The 20,964-nt window shown below is 35.6% G+C and overlaps 1 protein-coding gene and 4 pseudogenes across 2 annotated transcripts; 1 reads left to right on the top strand and 4 right to left on the bottom strand.

Annotated features, from left to right (window-relative positions):
- Nucleotides 1-2,029: 2,029 nt before the first annotated feature.
- LOC145588328 (uncharacterized) lies at nucleotides 2,030-3,325 on the bottom strand. Its single transcript, XM_081644965.1, has one exon. It carries the CDS (start codon nucleotides 3,153-3,155, stop codon nucleotides 2,199-2,201), a length of 957 nt encoding a protein of 318 aa, XP_081501091.1. The 5' UTR covers nucleotides 3,156-3,325; the 3' UTR covers nucleotides 2,030-2,198.
- Nucleotides 3,326-4,557: 1,232 nt separating this feature from the next.
- Nucleotides 4,558-6,482, bottom strand: LOC145588327 (pentatricopeptide repeat-containing protein At2g21090 pseudogene; annotated as a pseudogene).
- A 4,374-nt stretch (nucleotides 6,483-10,856) lies between these two features.
- Nucleotides 10,857-15,252, top strand: LOC145590035 (translocase of chloroplast 120, chloroplastic pseudogene; annotated as a pseudogene). Its single transcript, XR_014101856.1, has 2 exons — nucleotides 10,857-11,015; nucleotides 11,370-15,252. The product of XR_014101856.1 is annotated as a translocase of chloroplast 120, chloroplastic pseudogene (transcript).
- A 1,182-nt stretch (nucleotides 15,253-16,434) lies between these two features.
- LOC145589215 (dirigent protein 23 pseudogene) lies at nucleotides 16,435-17,151 on the bottom strand (annotated as a pseudogene).
- A 1,990-nt stretch (nucleotides 17,152-19,141) lies between these two features.
- On the bottom strand, nucleotides 19,142-20,006 carry LOC145588326 (dirigent protein 23 pseudogene; annotated as a pseudogene).
- Between the last annotated feature and the right edge of the window lie 958 nt (nucleotides 20,007-20,964).

Here is a 20,964-nt window from a genome sequence, read left to right as displayed (position 1 = left end):
CGATGCAGGCTCAACATATCGACTTTTAAAGTCAAAAGTTAATTAAAATTTTTGCTAAACTGTTATGTAATAATTGAGAGAGAAACATAAGTGCTTGAATTAGAAGCTAATTGTGAGTTTAAGTATACAGCGTTTATTGATCGTGCTCAATTAACAATTTTTTTTGACGAGAAATTAACAAATATCTTACATAAGGGGAATGAATGATGGGGATTCCTTGAGCATAATTTTGTCGGAGTGGTTGCTCAATCAACATCTACCATGTTCGATGGTCCTACTATACTTGCAATTTAAAATTCTTTAACTCCTTAAATTTGGAAGAAAAAAAAATTTGATGATGTCAAAATTGCAAATGCAGATTTTTAGAAGCTGTACATAACTTTAATCTAACATAGGGCTGGTAATCCTGTACCCGATCCGATAACCCAATCGAATCCGACCCGAAGTTACCGAGAGAAACCCGAATCCGACCCGAATCCGAACAACTCGAATTCGATCCGATTTGACCCAAATTTCATATTTAATAATAATATTAAGTTTTACACTATTTTTGATAATTTCTAAGCATAACATGAAATCGACCCGAAATCTGACCCAAACCCGACCTGCTGACCCGAATTACCACCCCTAATCTAACATTTAAATTATTTCTTTATCTATAACCACATATTTGATGAGTTTTTGATGTGCGATCATATTTGATTGTTTAGCAATATACCATTGTCCGTTTGATTTGTCTTATTTCAGATAAAATAAATCTATATTATTATTAAAACTCCAAGGTAAGGAGTGTCATTCTGCCATGTGTCAATTTTTTTGTTTTATTTCGCCACATCATTTTTTGTAACATACAAATTTGCCACATAAGCAATTCATGTTAATGATTTTTCAATTATTAGTAAAAAAAAAGTTTTTTCTTCCAATTCAAAGTTTGTAACCGACATTATTTATAATGGTCTTAATTATTTGTCTTAATGAATAATTATATTATATCATTATTGAATTGCTTAAATTGGAGCAATTTGTAAAGATTGTAATCGATGATCAATTGTGAATCAATTGGAATTCTACAACTGAATAATGAATGGGTGAGTAATTAATGAGTAATTAGCCACAAATTATAATCGTTGGAAAAGGTTCACTTACCTTGGCCTATTGGAACAAGTTTTGTAGGTGAGTATTTTGATTTGTTATTTGTATACAACATAAAAATTTGATACATCCTATATATATCAATGCAATTAAATAGTTATTATTTTATATTCATTCACTTAGGGTCTGTTCACATTTACTGAAGTGAGCTAAATTGATTGGAACTGATCGAATTGAATTGAAGTGAACTTGGAGCTGGACTGAACTGAACTAAACTGAATATTTTATGAGAAAAGGAAATTATGAGCTGAACTGAACTGATTGGAACTGAACTGAAATTAAGCTGAAGTGAACAAGCCCTTAATTATAAAGATTGTTGAATATTAACCTTATAAATTTAATTTTTATCTAACTTATAAAATTGTAATGATCCGGGGCATCGCCCGGGCCAATAACTAGTTTAAACATAAAAAAGATGACCAAACAGAGCCTAATGCACTTACCAGTATTTAGCTTTTGATGCGTGATCATATTTGATTGTTTAGCAATGTTTGTTTGATTATCTTATTTTGACTTATTTCAAACAGAATTAATTCATAAATCGAACAAAGCTTAATACTCCATTTGATTATTCACTTATTTGTGGGTTTAAAATTATCAATTAATTGCCGTTTTAAACATCAATGCATAATTTATCACGGAGTAATTACTGGTTATAACCTTTGGATTGTTACAAATTACAATTAACTGTTTTATTTTATGAAATGTTAGAAAAGAAAAAGTCCAAGGCTTCAAAAAGAGCCACATATGAACATGTGGAACTATGAGGCTAGCTGGAAATTCTGACTTCCAATAAATCAGGAATACCAGAAAATAAAAGCACCTGTACTACCACAATTAAGTTACATTGATGAAGAAAAGAACAACATCTCAGGGGAATATATACTCCAAAAAACTCTCCCAAATAATTATTCTCACAGAAAATAACAAATTCTATATCCAAATAATCATATCACCCCACAATTTACAGATAAATACATTTAAACAAAGGACAGACAATAATATCTGACAGAAAGCAATGGTATAAAATTTAATGTCTTTAAAATCTATGCTGTGCCTTCAATCCTTGCATGAGTAAGTGCAACACAAGCATCCACGAAATCAGCATCAATAAAATCAGTTGAGAAAACCTGCAACCGATCAGCTATATTTCTTTCAAAGCACTGCTTTATGAACAGCCTAGCATACCCATGAATCCTATCAGTTACAGGTTTCACACACAAAATCGGGTTATCGACCTGAGGTGTTACAGTATTCTCCACCCTGTAGAAATACTTCCTAGATGACACAGGATGTTGATCAGCCAAATGCTTTAAATTGCTCTCGAATTTCGTGGATGGTAAGTCTGTATCAATCCAATTATCCTTCAGATATCCTGAACTCCAAAGCGGATCGCCTTTCTTTGGAGCAGGGGATTTCCTTGGTTTCCACACACAGATGACTCGTTTAGGTAGCACCTCAGAAACAGTCTTACCAAAGACATGATCATCCTGGTGGATCAGGTAGTCTCCTAGTTTCTCCACGAGAAACTTGTCGAATTCAGGGGGATCATCATGTCCGAATTCTGTCCTGATCTCAAGGATAATAATCTCAGATTGAGTCTCTGATAAGAACTTGTTGACCTCATCTAAGACAACATCAACACTGTATGTCTTGAGGATGCCATGACAAACTCGACGATCCTCCTGAACTCGGATGTCAAGGAGACGAGTGCCTTTCACGAGCTGCTCGTAAATAGACAAGGATTGGCATTGAGCAAAGGGGCGAGAGATGAAGGGTATACCTATCTTGTTGGTGGCAGAGTCATGAGTACCATGCCATACGATGTTGTTGATCGTGAGCTTTTCGAGATTGAGGCCTGCCATCCAGTTTTTCCTATCAGAAGGAAGGTAGTCACATCCTGGATAATCACACCCACAACTTTCATTCAATTCAACCAATGTTTTCTTCTCTGTTGATAATGATTTCCGCTTCTCAATCTGCCTTGAGATATGACCACCCATTAGTTAATGATCAAAGAGTAGATCGGCAAATCCTGACCTTCTTCCGCACCCTTTGTCTCTCTCCCTTTTTATGAATAAAGTTCTTGTCCCTCTTCTTCTGTCTGTGTTTGTCGTAGACGAGTACAGGTTAGATAACGTATAAATATGTAAATTTGGTAGTTCGGAATTAGTTTTTCCCAGTACAGCAAGGATTAAAAAAAGGAGTCTGAAAGCTTAGTTAATTTGGGAATGAGTCTTATTCATTATCTTGATCAAGTGATTGGAACGTGTTAATTAATACAGTACTATTAAATGCTTGAAAAAGAGGACTTATAAGCTGTAATTATGCATTATTGGTGGAGTAATATGATCCAAGGATATTTCCTAGTGTTGATCCACCTGTCTTTTTGTTGTGTTAGTTGGGTTTCTTCTTTGCTGTTTGTCACTTTTATGGATTAGCCCTTCCTAAGTAATCAATAAACCAAATCAAAATCAAAAGACCTTATTTATTACTCCGTAGTTTTTTCAGAAATTTTTGACATTTACTCATCAAATAATTCTGAACAGATTCAGCATATACATTAAATCAGTGATAAACTAACAATCCATATATAATCCATATTAGTTTTCGACCTTTTCGTTACAATATGACCGAACCACCTAAATTTCAATCTACCCATACTCCCTCTCCTTCCCAGAATAAAATTTGATCCTATAACCGGGGATGTGGAAGGCCCTTGCAGTGTTACTACCAACTGAGTTGAGGCCACAGATAAGATTCATAAGAACCCTTATCCAAATGTGACACTAGGATATTTGGATACGTGAATAGCATTATGTATTTATGTCTATCACACCACGAATACCATATGCTACGTAGTCGTCAATCATAGTCTTGATTGTTGAACAACCCCTCAAATGAAATAAAGCTAGTAACATGGCATCAATCACGGTATTATATGTATGTGGCTACGGTTTCTCCTACCGACTTAACTCTTGTCTAACTAATCCTAATCCAAGCAATCTCTGTTTCTACTGTATTAATCTGAATTTCAGAATATCCATTATTCTTTAATGATACAGCAAGGTAATGAGGTATCATGATCTTATCTAATCACTTGGACAGATTAAATGTGAATTACTAAAATTGAGTAATTATAGGCTTCTAGGTATTAACTCCATTTGATTCAAATATAGGCATAAGTTTCTTTATCATACTTTCATACCATTATTTATGACTTTCTTTGTCTTTCCCTGCTTTAGTTGGTGCACCAACTATGATTAGACCCAAAAGTTTTGACTAGCAGTTGGATGTGGTAGGACATTAAGACATAAATCATGTTCAATTAAATATCACAGATGATATCAGTCAGCTCAAGAATTCAATGAAGAACAAATTTATCCATAAAAATTGTAACAAATCGGGTTAAACCCGGATCATATGCAACCCTGATTACAGTGAAACACAAGTATTCAAGATATACGCAAGCCGTATTTGTCGTTGTCAAAAATAAATAAAAAATATAAAAACGCAAGCTGTATTCTAAAATATAAGTATAGTTCCACTATACCTTATCTTGCAACAGATGAAAATTATAGCTGAAGCCAAAATTGGTTCTAACATGGAACTATAAACTATCGTGCACTAAAAGGATGAGCCTTGTTGTTAGTTTCAACCCAACTACTAGCTTGCTCTTTTCTGGCACATCTTTGATCCATAAGCTGCCTCATCCATTCCACCCTCTCCCACTCCCCAGATGCAGCATGTATGCTTGAAAGCAATAAATATGGGGCATAAGAATGTGGGTCTTGTTTGATAAGGTGTTCTGCTGCTCGCTTTCCTAGCTCAACATTCTCCTGAATTCGACAGACACCAATCAGGGAATTCCATATCCTATCATCATCTTTACATGGCATCTTTTCCAATTGTTTCATCAGCTCATCAAAGCGTCCAGCTCTACCCAAAAGGTCAACTAGGCATGCATAATGCTCCGCGTCAGGAGAAATGTCATGATCATCAGTCATGGACTCGAAGATAGCAAGCCCCTGATCTACAAGACCCGAATGACTACATGCACTGAGAATGACTACAAGAGTTACTCTATTTGGTCTTACGCCATAAAGAATCATCTCATCAAACAATTTGATTGCCTCCTCGCCATAACCATGTTGTGCCAGGGCACCTATCATGGGGTTCCATGACATAACATCTTCCTTAATACCCAACAGGCGAAAAACCTGCTGGCTAAGCTTTAGACTTCCACATTTAGAATACATATCAATGAGAGAGCTGACAACCACGTTATTAGGTCTAAAACAGGTTCGTATCATATAAGCATGGATTTGCTTACCGTGCTTCAATGAAGCAAGGATAGCACAAGCATTAAGCGCGCTACTGAAAGTGAACTGATCAGGTCTATTGCGAAAGATCATCATTTTGTGAAACAACTTCAGAGCAGCATGTCCAAAATTATTCCGAGCATAGCCAGAAACCATAGCAGTCCATGAAACAGGATTCTTTGCAGGCATCGCGTTAAACAATTTTCGGGCTGATTTCATATCACCCCACTTACAATACCCTGAAATCAATACAGTCCAAGCTGGAATATCCCTAACCTGCATCTCATCAAACAATCTCCTTGCATCACTCATCAGTCCACATTTAGCATAAGCATCTGCAACCGAGCTCGAAAGAATCAAATTAGGAAGAAACCCAACAACCAAAACTTGACAATGTGCTTGCCTGGTTAACACCACATCCTTCAACTTGATCCCAATGGTCAAAACACCAGCAAAACTAAACTCATTATACCCAATAGACTCCCTTCTAAACTCCTTATAAAACCTCATAGCCTCACCATATTTCCCTTGTTGCGCATACCCAATCACCATCGTATTCCACGACACGACATCCCTTTCGGTCATCTTGTAAAAAATCCTCCTAGCAGCATCTAACATTCCTAACTTAGCATACCCAGAAAGGGCATTATTCCAACTGTAAACATTTCTCACAGGCATTTTATCAAACACCTTGCGTGCTTCAATGTGATCACCACATTCAAAGTACATACGCATCAGATAATTCGATACTATAGTACTGGGGCGTTTCATACCCGTAGCCATCATATGAAGATGCACCCATCTTCCTTCTTTGCGCGACCTAGTTTTTGCGCACTGTCCTAAAATCAATGTTAAAGTTTCTGAGTCTAATCGTAAGCCTTTTCTGGCTAAAATCCTGAGTGAATTAACGGCTTCTTTGAGTTTCCCTCGGTAACAGAGATCAATCAATGGCTGAACAACACATGGAAGATTTCTGGGTTTCTGTTGAAATTGAGAAAAAGGGGGCATTGCAGATTCAACACCATGTCAAATTGGTGCTTCTTTCGAAACAATGGTGATTTCAGATATAATTAAAGATTCAAAAATTTACCGGAAAATTAACTCCGGCGAAGATGGTGGCGGCTGGCTAAAATTCCCGTCGCCGGCGAAGAGATTCCGAAATCTGGGTCAAAGTGTTACTTTTGGAGGGATTTTTAATTTTGTGTCCATGTTTTAGAGCTTGGACTGTTTTGACTCAAAGGTATGGACTAATGTTTCATTATTTTGGATTCATATCTTAAGCCCAAAATATAAATTTGAGTAATAATTTACAAGTAAATGAGGCTGGCCCAACCCACATGAAGATGGTTTAATTTAGAAACCACAACAATTGGCCAATTGGGTTAGACTTTTTCATTGTTAATTTTTTTTTTTTTTTTTTGACAAATTCATTGTTAAATTTAAAAAGGGTTTTACTAATGATCGGCCCCGAGTGTTAAATATGCATTTAAATTATTTTCTAAAGTGACATTAATTTAAAAATGTATGTCAAAATCACTCGTTGTGGTGTAATTAATGTTTATTTTAATTTAATATTTTTTATTTTTGTTATTTATTTTATCCAACATTCTTACAGGGTTTTATCATAGAATTATAATGGTGTTGAACTAGAATAACTTGAAATCGGGAGGGAAGTTTTAACTACTTGAGCTAACCCTCTACTCTCTTATACTCTGCGTATTTCTTTGTATGATAAACGGCTACCTTACAATATACCTAGACCTTAGGAATACTTGGTGAATAAGCCCTAATATTCTCTATTAATCTCAATTGCCTATATAACACATTTCTTAAAAATATATATCTTTTCTCATGGTATTCTCTAATATTATCACAATAATATCACTTCACTTTGATTCTTTCTCTGAGAGTAAGACTAGACTCTTAGTATCACAATAATATCATATATTCTACAAATATCATATCAATATACATTCATTCATTTTTTTTTTTTATGGTAATATACATTCATTCTTGTAATCAATATACTTTCTATGTTTTTAGTTGCATCACTTTGCAAATTGCGGATTCTTACACAATTTTTAGAGAAGAAAGAGATACATAAACTTTAAAGGAGAGAAATAGATAAAGTTTATTAACTAAATAGAAAAACGATGTAACTAATTTGAAACATCCATTTTAAAAAGTGATGCAATAAAAAAACAAAGGAAATATATCTTCACCACACACCAGTGTACAGGCCCACAAAATTTAGATAGAAGAATGGAATATACTTCTAATAAAGTATATAAATCTCATGCTTCCAAGTTAATCATGAAAAAAAAAGATGTTTACTAATAAAGGCTCATAAATCATTCATTCTTCAATTTCTAGGTCACATGGCATGTACAAAGCTTCCCAAGTGGGTTAGGGAGGTCCATAGGCGAAACCAATATCAAATTAATTAGTTGCCAAACGCAAGAAACAAGCAAAAGCTAGCCAACGCAAGGAAATAATTCCTCTTCAAGACTTTGTTTGAATTATTTCTAGCTAGTAACCTCTAAATTGTGGTCCATGTAATTTTGTTTCTTACCCTACATAACTCACATACAATATATTGATATTACAATCACAAATGTGCACGTGAGAGACCATATAAAACAGCTATGTTATGTCATTATGTATATCAAGAAAATATAATCTTTTCTCATGTCTCCAATAAAAGCATCTATTTTCACTTATATCAACATTAAGTCATCAACAAGCATCAAAATTCTTAATTAGCCGACTTGTTTCGTTAGAAAGATAAGATAGAATTGAATGTTTACAAGTACAACTTTACTCCAGTTATAAAGTATATATTTTTGATGAACTATTAAGTCAATATACAATTACAACAACCATGACTAGTACATTATCACTCCATACAAATAATATGATAATAATGAAAAATTATTGTGTGAGACGACAATATATAAAGTAGAACTTGGTTGGGTTTCTCCTTATTACCTTGAGGTAAAAATTTGGATGATGAGTGTGCACGTAAAACTGAGATTTTGAGTCTTACATTTTTTGCTATCAATTTCAAATAGTGGGTTTTAAATTTTGGGCAATGTGTTGCAAATCATGGATCCATCACAAAATAACAAATGGTGACCTCTGATCGATCAAATCATCTCACCTAATTCTTTCACTTACAAACAATCAACAAGTGTTTAATTGGGTCAAACTAGTTTTTTTCCTTCTCAATCCTTTTACAACTGTGGTATATATATACTATAATTTTATAAGAATTTCATGATCAAATTAATTACACCCGTTTTACACTAATATTAGTGTACATCGAGCAGTATAAGAATAACTTTTAGCTAATTGTAGGATAATTTTTTGCCTTTTTTTGGGTAATTTTATACATAATACAATTTTTATATAAATAGACAACAAGAAAAGTTTTATAAATGTAATTTAATTACATTCAATCACTAATAATTTAGAAATTGTTTTATACACCCGGGTGTACGGTGCACCCAAGTGTAATTTTTGCTCATTTTGATGATTATTGCTCATTTTATCATCAAATGAACAAACATATACCCTTGGGTGTACCATACACCTGGGTGTATATAACAATCTCTCCTAATAATTGATTTTTAGTCATTTAAAATGTAATTCTTTACTAATAAGGCGTAGATAATTTTTATTTGTATTGGGTTACTTTTATGCATATTGGGATAAATTTTATTCATTTTATGGATAACTTTTGATCACTTTAAACTATCTTTATAATGGATGTACAATAATTATTGTACATCCGACTTTTTAAAAGTTTGTGTAAGCTTACATAGGTGTATCATATGTTAACTAGTTAACTACTACCCTTAATCATATGATACAACTTTTCAAAAAAGAATGCATGACAAAAACATGTGTCATTCACTATAAATTAAATGAAGGATAACATGAGTAGGTAGGTATGTTAGGCCCCGTTCACTTCCCCTTATTTTTGCTGAACTGAAATTATTTTTACTGAAACAAAATTATATTTGTTGAACATAAATTATTTTTACTGAACTTAAATTAATTTTACTGAACTGAAATTATTTTTGCTGAACTGAAATTATTTTTACTGATTTTCTATTATAATTTTTCTTTAAGAAAACTGAATTTTACTGAAGTGAACTTATTTTCACCGAACTGAAATTATTTTTACTGAACTGAAATTAAATTTACTAAACTGAACTTATTTTTACTGAATTAAAAATATTTTTACTAATATTATTTTTTTAGGTGAAGTGAACATGGCCTTATAGAGAGAAAAATGTAGCATTTTTAATTAATTTTAACTTCAAAAAAATCTACTCGTAATATATTTAATATACAAAGTGAAGAGATTGTAGGTGATAAATTGATTAAATTCCACTTTTTCAAAGTTCATTAAAAACAAAACAAAGAACCTACATCCTCACCTAAATTTTTATTTATATAACTTTTTTTTTTTTGACTAATACTCTGTATATTTTTTTATCAATAGTTTTAAAATTTGCACCAAAATTAATAGATCTAATAGGTTTATATAACAAATTCTAGTTTATATTAAATGTAAACTACAAGCTGTCAAAAAAAAAAAAAAAGTAAACTACAAAAGATACATTATACGAAGTATAAAAAATAAGAATTATCTTATGAATATAAGGATTTTATCTACTTAAAAATTAATGAGCAAATTACCCGGGTGCACCGTACACCCGGGTATATATAACAAATTCTAAAGAATTTGATAGCATATTTTATCAATTTTTAAATAACTTACAAAACATTTTTTTTTTTAAACTCAATAATTTTTTTTTTCTTTTTGAAGGAACTCAATAATTTTTTTTTTTCTCTTTTAAAAAAAAGAATACTATCAAAAGTATATATTTTTTTCTTCAAGGAAAAATATTGATATTTTATTTTAGGAAAATGATACACATAGTCCTAAGAGCAATGAATAAGAAGCTAAAAAGGAATAGTAAGGATAAAATAACATTAATTACACCGATCTATCCGTGATTTTTCCATAAATTTCCAACTTAATTCCATTTTAGGAAATATATTAGATGCTTTATATAACCTAAAAAGCTACATATATCATTACCCTTTATTTTATTGTATCTTTTTCATTGTGATAATTTTTTTTTTTTTGACTGTTATAAAATTTAAGAAGGTGAATCACAAAAGTATAAGACAATGAGGTGAAAGTGTACGTCATAAAAATTGGCATTTTTCACGAGTGCTACCAATCCCCAATTTCACATCCGTTGGATCTTTCTACCAAATCTCAAACCGTAGATTAGGTTTGTTTATCCTTGAATTTCAATCTCATCAACAGGGTCTGGGTGTTTTGCCTTTTTATTTTTTCACTAACAATTAACAAAGACGCGAGTTTGCTTCAGCTTATCCCTCTTTGTTGCTCCTTCCTTCTTATACTGGGGTGGTGAGCCACATCCAACTCTTTTTTCTCCCTTTTTCTCTCTCCTCCTCTCCCTAAACCCGTCTCTTTCTTCATCCTACGTTTATTCCCAGGTTAGCCTTTTATCCTATCTCCTTAATTTCTGTTTATTTTTTGTTTATTGTTTCGTTTTTTTGTATTATCCCTGATTATATTCAAAATCATATCTTTATAATGTGATAAATTTGTTTTAAGATCTGTTTTTTATGTTTTGTAATTGAATGATCTGGGTTTTTGTTGAATTCTTGTATGTTTATATGCCCCTTCGTTTTTAAGGGTTTGTTGAATTTCTGGGATTTCCGTTTGGTGGGTGGGTATTAGTTTTTTTTTTTTTAAAATATATTTTATTTGGGCAAAAATTGATTGATATTGTATGATATACAGCTGATTTGATGTCTGGGTTTTCCTGGGTTTTTGTTAAATTTTAGGATTTCGTGCAAAAAGTAATCTTTGGGGATGGAAAATGGGGTGGGAGCTGTTCATGGGCCTAACGATTCTGGAGGGTCAGAGATATTTGAGGAGGCAGTTGAGTCGGCTTTAGATAATGAGAATGATGGATTGATACCGGATTCAGATGATGTTGATGTTCGTAGTATTGCTATTGGGGAGCGTGATGCAGATTTTGCCGCTGCTGAGGGGAGTCCGAGACCGTTAGATAAAGTGGAGAAGACTGAAATTGCAGTAGAGGGGTCCAGTGAAGGGAGAGATGACAATGACGCGAGTGTGGCGAAGACTGAAATTCCAGTTGAGGGGTCTAGTGAAGGTAGAGATGACAATGGCGTGAGTAGTGTGGAGAAGACTGAAGTTGCAGTAGAGGGGTCTAGTAAAAGGAGAGATGGCAATGGCGAGAGTAGTGTGGAGAAGACTGAAATTGCATTGGAGGGGTCCAGTGAGGGGAGAGATGACAATGGTGAAAGTGTGGAGACCAGGGATGAATCATTGGTGGGAAATAGTGGTGAGGGCTCGTTGACTATTGAGAATAATGATGATGGTGTAACGAATGAGGAGTTATCAAATGTTGATGAGAGGGTTCTTAGCCAAGATGTCGCTGTAATGAAAGAGTCTCAAAGCGAAGAATCGGAAGCTTCACCATTGAATGTTAAGGAGATTGAAGCTATAGGAGGTGATGAGGACACTGTTGAGAAATCTGTTGTCTTGGAGATATCAGAGAGCAAAGATGTTGGGACAATTGATCAAGATGGTGCTCATGCTAATCTAGCTGAGGATGTGAAAGATGTAATAACCAATGGGGATGTCCAACATGTGAATGAAGAAATGGTGAGGGAACTTAAGGATGCTTCGTCTGACAAATCTTCCGAGAGTCAGAAGGAGAAGCCTGAAGAAATCAAAGAAACTTTGAGTGAGAATTTAATACATGAAGACAGCGAAGCTGTTTTGTCAAGAGATAGCACTGACATTAAAGAGAGTGTTGAAGTTGTGCCTGAGAAGATTTTGGGTGAGACCGATTCACAAACTCATGATCGTAACGAGGATTCTGAAACTAGGGTTTTGCCCCCTGAGCATCATGATGAAGGTCCAAAGGCCGAAGGCAGGTCCGCAGATGATAGTTCGATAGCATCTTCTTTGCAGGATGCCAAAACTGAGAGTGTTGCTTCTGATTTGGGAGCACCGACTTATGACACTATTCAGATGCAGTCTCCTGATACTGTTGCTCGTGATAGTCAGGCCTTGGCTGCGGGGGCTGCTACTGAAAAAACAAAGACTGAGGAGAGACAAAACAGTCAAGCAAAGGAGACAACAGTTAAGCCTGTAGAAACATCTGCTGCTGCATCTGGAAAGTCAGCAAATTCCGTTCCTCCTGCTCATCCTGCTGGACTTGGACGTGCTGCACCACTATTGGAGCCTGCGCCTAGAGCAGTCCATCAACCACGGGCCAATGGGCAAGTTTCTCAGGCACAGACCAATATTGTTGATGACACCACAAATGGGGAGGTTGAGGAAGGCGATGAGATCCGGGAGAAACTCCAGATGATAAGAGTGAAGTTCTTGCGTCTCGCTCATAGGCTTGGGCAAACTCCACATAATGTTGTTGTTGCTCAAGTATTATACAGATTAGGGCTAGCAGAACAGCTTAGAGCAAGAACTGGGGGACGTGTTGGTGCCTTCAGCTTTGATCGTGCCAGTGCCATGGCGGAGCAACTGGAGGCTGCTGGGCAAGAGCCCCTTGATTTTACTTGTACAATTATGGTTCTTGGGAAGGCAGGAGTTGGCAAAAGTGCTACCATCAATTCCATATTTGACGAGGTGAAGTTTGGCACTGATGCTTTTCAAATGGGTACAACAAAGGTTCAAGACGTTGTGGGTACTGTGCAAGGGATCAAGGTCCGGGTCATCGATACACCTGGACTCCTATCATCCTGTTCTGATCAACATAAGAATGAGAAGATCCTTCACTCTGTGAAGCGTTTCATTAAAAAATCTCCTCCTGATATTGTCTTGTACCTTGATAGACTGGATATGCCAAGCAGGGACTTTGGTGACATGCCACTGTTGAGGACAATTACTGACATATTTGGACCCTCAATCTGGTTTAATGCAATAGTTGTCTTGACTCATGCAGCATCAGCTCCTCCTGAAGGTCCCAATGGCACTCCAACAACATATGATATGTTTGTCACTCAACGTTCACATGCTGTACAACAAGTTATTCGCCAAGCTGCTGGGGATATGCGGCTTATGAACCCTGTTGCATTGGTTGAGAACCATTCTGCTTGTAGAACAAATAGGGCTGGCCAGAGAGTTTTGCCAAATGGACAGGTTTGGAAGCCTCATTTGTTGTTGCTGTCATTTGCCTCCAAGATATTGGCGGAAGCAAACATACTTTTGAAGTTGCAAGATACCCCACCAGGGAAACCATTCACTACTCGTTCACGAGCACCACCTTTGCCTTACCTTCTCTCTACACTTCTGCAATCAAGGCCTCAGTTGAAACTTCCTGAGGAGCAGTTTGGTGATGATGATGCTATGGATGATGATTTGTGTGAATCGTCTGAGTCTGATGAAGAGTCAGAATATGATGAGTTGCCTCCATTTAAGCCTTTAACTAAGGCCCAGCTGGATAAGCTGCCTAAAGCCCAGAAGAAAGCTTACTATGATGAGCTAGAATATAGAGAGAAGCTTTTTATGAAGAAACAGTTGAAGGAAGATAGAAGGCGACGGAAGATGATGAAGAAAATGGCAGCCGCAGCCAAGGACATGCCTAGTGAGTACAGTGAAAATGTTGAAGAAGAATCTGGTGCTGCTGCATCACTACCTGTACCAATGCCTGATCTGGCATTACCTGCTTCCTTTGACTCAGATAATCCAACTCATAGATACCGTTATCTGGACACTTCTAATCAATGGCTTGTGAGGCCGGTTCTTGATAATCATGGTTGGGATCACGATGTAGGTTATGAAGGTATAAACCTAGAACGTATGTTTGTAGTCAAAGACAAGGTTCCCTTGTCCTTCTCTGGTCAGGTCTCAAAAGATAAGAAAGAAGCTAATCTTCAGATGGAAGTAGCCAGCTCCATAAAGCACGGGGAAGGAAAAGCCACAACTTTGGGTTTTGACATGCAGAGTGCTGGTAAAGACTTGGTCTACACATTACGCAGTGAAACGAGATTCTGCAACTATATGCGGAATAAGGCAACAGCAGGTCTCTCTGCTACTCTGATGGGTGATGTAGTATCAGCTGGAGTGAAGCTGGAAGACAAGTTAATCATTAACAAGCAACTGAGGATGGTATTGAGTGGTGGTGCTATGGCAGGTCGTGGAGACGTTGCTTATGGAGGAAGTTTGGAGGCCACTTTTAGGGACAAAGACTATCCTGTGGGCCGTTTCCTTTCAACTCTTGGGCTGTCGGTGATGGATTGGCATGGGGAACTCGCTCTTGGTTGTAACATAAATACTCAGATCCCGCTGGGCCGGTCTACTAATTTAATTGCCCGGGCAAATTTGAACAACCGTGGATCTGGGCAAGTTAGTTTTCGCTTGAACAGCGCAGAACAGCTGCAGTTGGCTCTTATTGGTTTCCTTCCTCTCCTTAGAAAGCTTATGGGCCAGGGTCAAGACCTTGGATATTGATGAAAAAGTACATGATACATTCAGCAGGATATTTATTAGGAAGTTCGTTCTATATAGTCTTGTCACCAGAATTTAGCAGAGTGAGCAACCTTTCCCTATCTTTTTCTTTTTGCTTTTCATAGCCTTTGTAATTTTCTTGTTAGATATTTGCATCACCTTTTGGCGTACCACATTAAAAACTCAAGTTCTTGATCCAAGAATTGCTTGTTAAATTTTGGTTCAGTTTGAAAATACGAGTAGTACTTACTTTCCTCAAGCACAAAATATATGTGCATTGGGCAGTTTGCATGCACGTGAAATACGAGGGCTTTCCCACTTCCCTCAACCTGTGATTTGCTTCTATTTTTATTCTGGTCTATTTCAAATTTAGGGCATGAGCATAACCTTCTAGCTGTTTCAGACAATGCTCTAGGTGCTTAATCGTATGTTAGTTTAAATTCAGTGTGGAAACACTAGCCCTGTAAAAAGAAGGCAGACAAATTCGCTCAAACTTATCTAAGATGCTGGTTGAAACCCATCAATTACAATGCATGTGGTTTTTGGTGTATAGAAAATTTGAAAGTTTGGATATGTAGTGGCATGTAATTTTGGATATATAGGCGTAAGGCGTGTATTTCCATATTCTCTATTTTACTCAAGAGAGTCAAGACTCATGTATAGGTGTTCGAAAGTTTAACTGTTGCTATTTTTATTAGAATTTCCCTATTTTTGGTCTAAATTGAAGAGTCTAAGTATCCATACCCATCCAGTAAAAAACTTGAGCTGCAATGAAAAGTCCTAGTGATGCCTGTATTTCAATCCGTTGAAGTGGTGATATAATCTCTTACTCGTCCAATCGAATTTGATGTACATACAGTAGGGAGAGTGCTGGTGCGATAGCATACTACTATACTAAGAACCTGTTGCTTGTATGATATTTTGGCTAAATGGTATTGCCTACTAGATTCAATCTCAAAAATTATTGCCAAATGCTAATAGCCTTTAGTCATTTTTGACAATGTGTAGATGAGTCATGCGATACACTTCAAACATATGTGCATATTGACCTGATCTGAAGCTTTGCAGTTCTAGTCTACTGTTTGATTTATGAAAAATTTATTGGCTATACACTTATACATTGCACCCTCTATTAATAACTTTTAAATTATGAGTAGTATACTAGTATTTTACTCCAAAACAAGTTCTGACTGGTTCCGTTTGCCTTAGTTTCTTGTGAAGCTTTGCATTTTTAGATTATTACTTCGTACTCTTATGATTTTATTTGCGTTTTGATGAGATTCGATCTAGGGACTCGCCTCTATGATAAGACAATGGAGCCACAACTAAAATAAGGTTTTTCCTTAATTGAAGTTGGCCTCAGACCTATAAAGTTTTCAGTACAAAGAGAGCTGTGAATAAGGGAAATAAAAGCACGCACACAGCAAAAGGAAACAAACTAATCCTCACCCTTGGAGCATATGCTTAGAACATTATTTCAGCTATTGCTGTACCATTGTATTGTTTTGGTACAAAGCAAAACCCACAGTAACTAATGCAATTAGTTAGTGATTTAGTGGAAAACTGTAACATTATACCCAACAATGGCATTCCCTTTGGTATCAAGCCAGTATATATGAGCCTGGGCTTACCCACGAGCCATCCGAAAAAACCCAGTTCCTCCCACAACTGGCATCTCTTTCACTGGACTGTTAGCCGGGTTCCTGCCCAATATACTTAGGTGCTCCCATTGTACTTTCGATCATTGAAGCAGTAGTTCAGGGCCATAAATAGGCTCAATTTATCCCGGCCACCTGATCCATAAAGACCTTGGGCACTGCCCACAAGCTTTGACTTTGGGTCAGGCCCAACCGTTAGTGGGTCATCGGCCATATAGACGGTTCCAAACCCCGTGGGTGTCTTATATTTGGGCTTGAGCGGTTGAGCTATCTGGATCGCAGTTGGAGACCTCCCACTTTCGACGTCATGGAAGTAAAATTGAAGAGTGGTTTTGCGCTCTTTGCCTGATACAACCGTTTTTGCCCATTCTTGGGCTTGGGTGTGCGACGTCCTACGACCCCAGACCACACTATGGTTAGCCATGAAGGCTGCACAAATTACAAACTTAACCACCTGAAGTAGCATTGCTATTTTTTTAGAGGTAGTGACACTAACAAGATGTGTGTAATTGTGTTGTGACTTGAGAGACATGAAAAGATGTACGTATAAGAAGAGAGTGTAAAGTTACTAGAAATTATTATGTGGGCGCTAATGTAATTATCAGAATATGGGTCAATTTGCTATTTTAATTTCTTGCTTGTTAGGTATGAATGTATGATTGTCTATTATCAGAGATTTTGTTATTAGCGATCGCAAATAGTACCTTTCTTGTTTCCATTTACATATAGAATAGCTTACATAATACGTAGTATCTCATTTGTAAGTTAACTGAACAAATATTAATACTACCTCCGTCACATATTATTTGCAACGATTTGACATAAAGTGGAGAGGAAAAATGTCTAATCATTGTAAATAATATGAAAGCGAGGTAGTATAGACCTATGCCTTGTATAAAAAATGGTTATAGTAGTGAAGTTATCATACCTGCTGTTGATAAAGGGAGTCGTGTATGTAACCGAATAAAATAACTTTTAAAAAGTAAAATAAACAATACAAACGCCCTAATGGCCTTTTGGAGTCTATTGAGATCTATAAGAAGCACCCCGACTTCTTTTCTTTTTGATTCCGAAAAAGTGGAAAGTTGTCTATAACTAAAGGCTATATCTACGCTTTTAGGTCAAATTCGAGAAATTTTCGAAAATTTTCCTGAAATTGGAGTTAATCATTGGAGTGTCCCTTGGGGTCATAAGAGTTGATTGGAATCATAACAATCCCAGCAATATTTTTATAAAGTACCGAATATGAATTTGGTTTGATTATGTGGTTATTTCGAAATTGTTGTATTGATATTAAAATGTCAAAAGCTTCAAGAGATAGTTCCAATCACAAACTTAGTAAGATAGTAACACAAGATCCTATTTAGATGTGGAGAATCTCGTTAATTGGATTATCAAACCCAAACTCACCCATTTATTACTTACCATATCATTGTGTTGTTGATGCATGCATTACATTCACGGCAGCACGGGTTGTTTATATTACACCATATTGGTGTCTGTTACTCAAAACCATCACCTTATTGATGATTTTGACGAGCCTAACACTAGTTAATTTTGTTCGGCAACGAGATTCCATGATTGTACCCATCTTATACTATAACTTAACAAAGTAATTCATGTAATGCGAGACTAAGGTATGGTACATATTTTTTTGATTAAATTGGTTACAAAACTTATAGTAGAATACTACTTTTAAGCTCTAAAGTATTACAATGAAGCTATAAATGATTGCTTTCATATATTTGGATCCCCTATGAGAAGAATATTTGAATGACGGAATAGTTTACTCGAACTTTTCATCCTCAAAGCATAATTTGGGATCACTCACTTTTTCGCAAATGGAATAGTGGTCATTGGATATCTGTATTACATTCCTTTTCTTGTCAATTGTCGTGGTAATTTGTTTAACTTTCTTTTGTGGCCAAAAATGAAGTTATTGTAGCCGTCCTTTTTCCTAAAAGATCCGATAACCAAACAAATTTATTTGGCTGCTTACGCGCGAATCTCTCTTTCTAGATACTTGTATAAAAAGTATCCTAAGCTTTATTCGATCACGAGAATCACAACTTTCACCCTCATTTGTTGCATTTAAATGAAGTAGAGAATAGTAATATGACTAATGATTGAAGTATGGTATAGAAGTAGTTTACAAAGGTGTTACTAAAATACTACTGTAACGTACAAGTATTAATGATAAAAATTATGTGTTGAAAACGTTAAAGTCACTTATGACAACTTTAAGAAAACTACGAATATGTAGAATTGTAGATTGAATATGTCTGATGGAGGATTATGTAACACTTTTATAAATTCATACATTTCCCTACAATATTTGTTTCAAACTAGTTTTAAAATACAACATTAATGAGACGAGAGAAATAAAAATGAGATTACAAAGATGAAGAAGAGTAAGCTAAGGAGAGTAATAATTTAAGCTAACTATCAAGCATGAGTTTAGAACATTATTTCAAATATACCGTACTTGTTTTGGTACAAAGAAAATTAGACAAAAACACAATTAGTGATTTAGTGAACAAGTGTAACATTATACCCAACAATGGCATCCCCGGTTTTAAAATCAATCCAGTATGTATGAGCCAAGGCATACCCACGGGCCATCCGGAAAAACCCGGTTCCTCCGACAACCGGCATCTCTCTCACCGGCTCCATGGCCGAGTTCCGGCCCATTATACTAATGGAACTCCCATTGTACTTACCATCATTGAAGGTGTAACTCAGTGCCATCACTAGGCCTAATTCATCCTGGCAAGCTGATCCATAAAGACCTTGGGCCCGGCCCACAAGCTTCGACTTTGGGTCAGGCCCTACTGTTAGTGGGTCGTCAGCCATCATGACGACCCCAAAACCCGTGAGGGTCTGATTTTCTTGCTGTATGGGTTGAGCCACCTTAACCGCACTCGGAGAGTTGCCACTAAGGGTGTCATGAAAATAAAATTGAAGAGTAGTTGTACGCTCCTTGCCTTCTTCAATTGTTTTAGCCCATTCGTCGGCCTGGGACGTCATGCTAGCCCAGGCCGTACTTGGGCTAACCACAAAGATTGTAAAGAGTACAAACTTCATCACTTGTAACATTAGCCTTGCCATTTCTTTAAACTTTGTGGTGACTAAAGAGGCAGCGAGACTAATCGCAATCGAAAATATATGTGTACGTAAGTGTTAAGACACAAGTGAAAATAGAAGGAAGATTTGCGTACGTTTATATAAGAAGAGATTGTGAGGTCTCTAGAATATAATATGGCTAGAAAGTAAACTGAGGTGGGGGGGCTAAGTGATTAGTTTTCTAACTTGTTTGCTTGCTAATTAGGTGAGGTAGCAACTGAAGTAGCAATGTTTGTCAAATATTGAAGGATTTTCTTGTTGGTAACACGACTAATACCTTTCTTGTTTCCTTTATATTAGTATGTAGAATAATAGAAGTAATAAAATTTAATGTCTAAGATGTAAAAACAAATATGGACCATTCCTTTCAAAAAGTTATAAAAGGGTTGAAGTCAATACATACTGTTCTTAGAAAATAAGAACACATTATGTCACCTCTTTTAAGTTTGTCTATCATACTAAACGTGGAGTATTGCTCTCATAATTTTTTATGCTAACATAATTATATGAGTGACCATGATTAAGCTGAGTAAATAAAGGGTGAAGGATCATATTGAGCAAGAAACTCCGAAATATTCAATTGTAAATATTACTAAAAAAAAATGGATAAAATAATCAATCAATAACTAATTTTGTTGATAAAATGATATTCATACTCAATTTTTGAGGTGAACTAATTGCCTTACAATTTATATACTCTTTTGTGATCATCTATAGACATTATAACTTTTAAAAAAAAAAAATGAAAAAAATTGGGTATTTACGTAGAAGCTTCTATTCCATGAACGCAATATGCGCCAAAAGATATGGTCGAGATCCAAAAAAATTGGTTCTTAGCCAACTGGTGAACTGGTGGGGTTACCATATATTTCTGTCTGTTCGTTTTATTGCTTTTTTTTTTTTTTTCTTGTTTAATTTCCGTTTTTCACTTCTTTTTATGATAGTGCTATTTTTTTTTTGCTGTTGATAATTTTGTTTACTCCTTCAAACTTAGTGATTTTCAAAATTTTAAACTAATACGAAGTACAGCTTGATTAAGGAATTATGATTATAATGGATATTGTTACGTGCAAAGGTATAAAAATTTAAAATACTTAATATATACACTATTTTTTACAGATTCAAAAAAATGTACTCCATCCGTAACTAAATAGCT

Source organism: Chenopodium album, chromosome 17, assembly GCF_948465745.1.
Source record: "Chenopodium album chromosome 17, dcCheAlbu1.1, whole genome shotgun sequence".
Taxonomy (NCBI): domain Eukaryota; kingdom Viridiplantae; phylum Streptophyta; class Magnoliopsida; order Caryophyllales; family Amaranthaceae; genus Chenopodium; species Chenopodium album.
Note: the sequence above shows the minus strand (reverse complement) of the source record. Positions and strands in the feature narration are given on the sequence as shown.

What these genes read in the sequence shown, in the direction of transcription:
- LOC145588328 (XM_081644965.1), bottom strand. Translation starts at nt 3,155, where the DNA reads ATGGGTGGTCATATCTCAAGGCAGATTGAGAAGCGGAAATCATTATCA.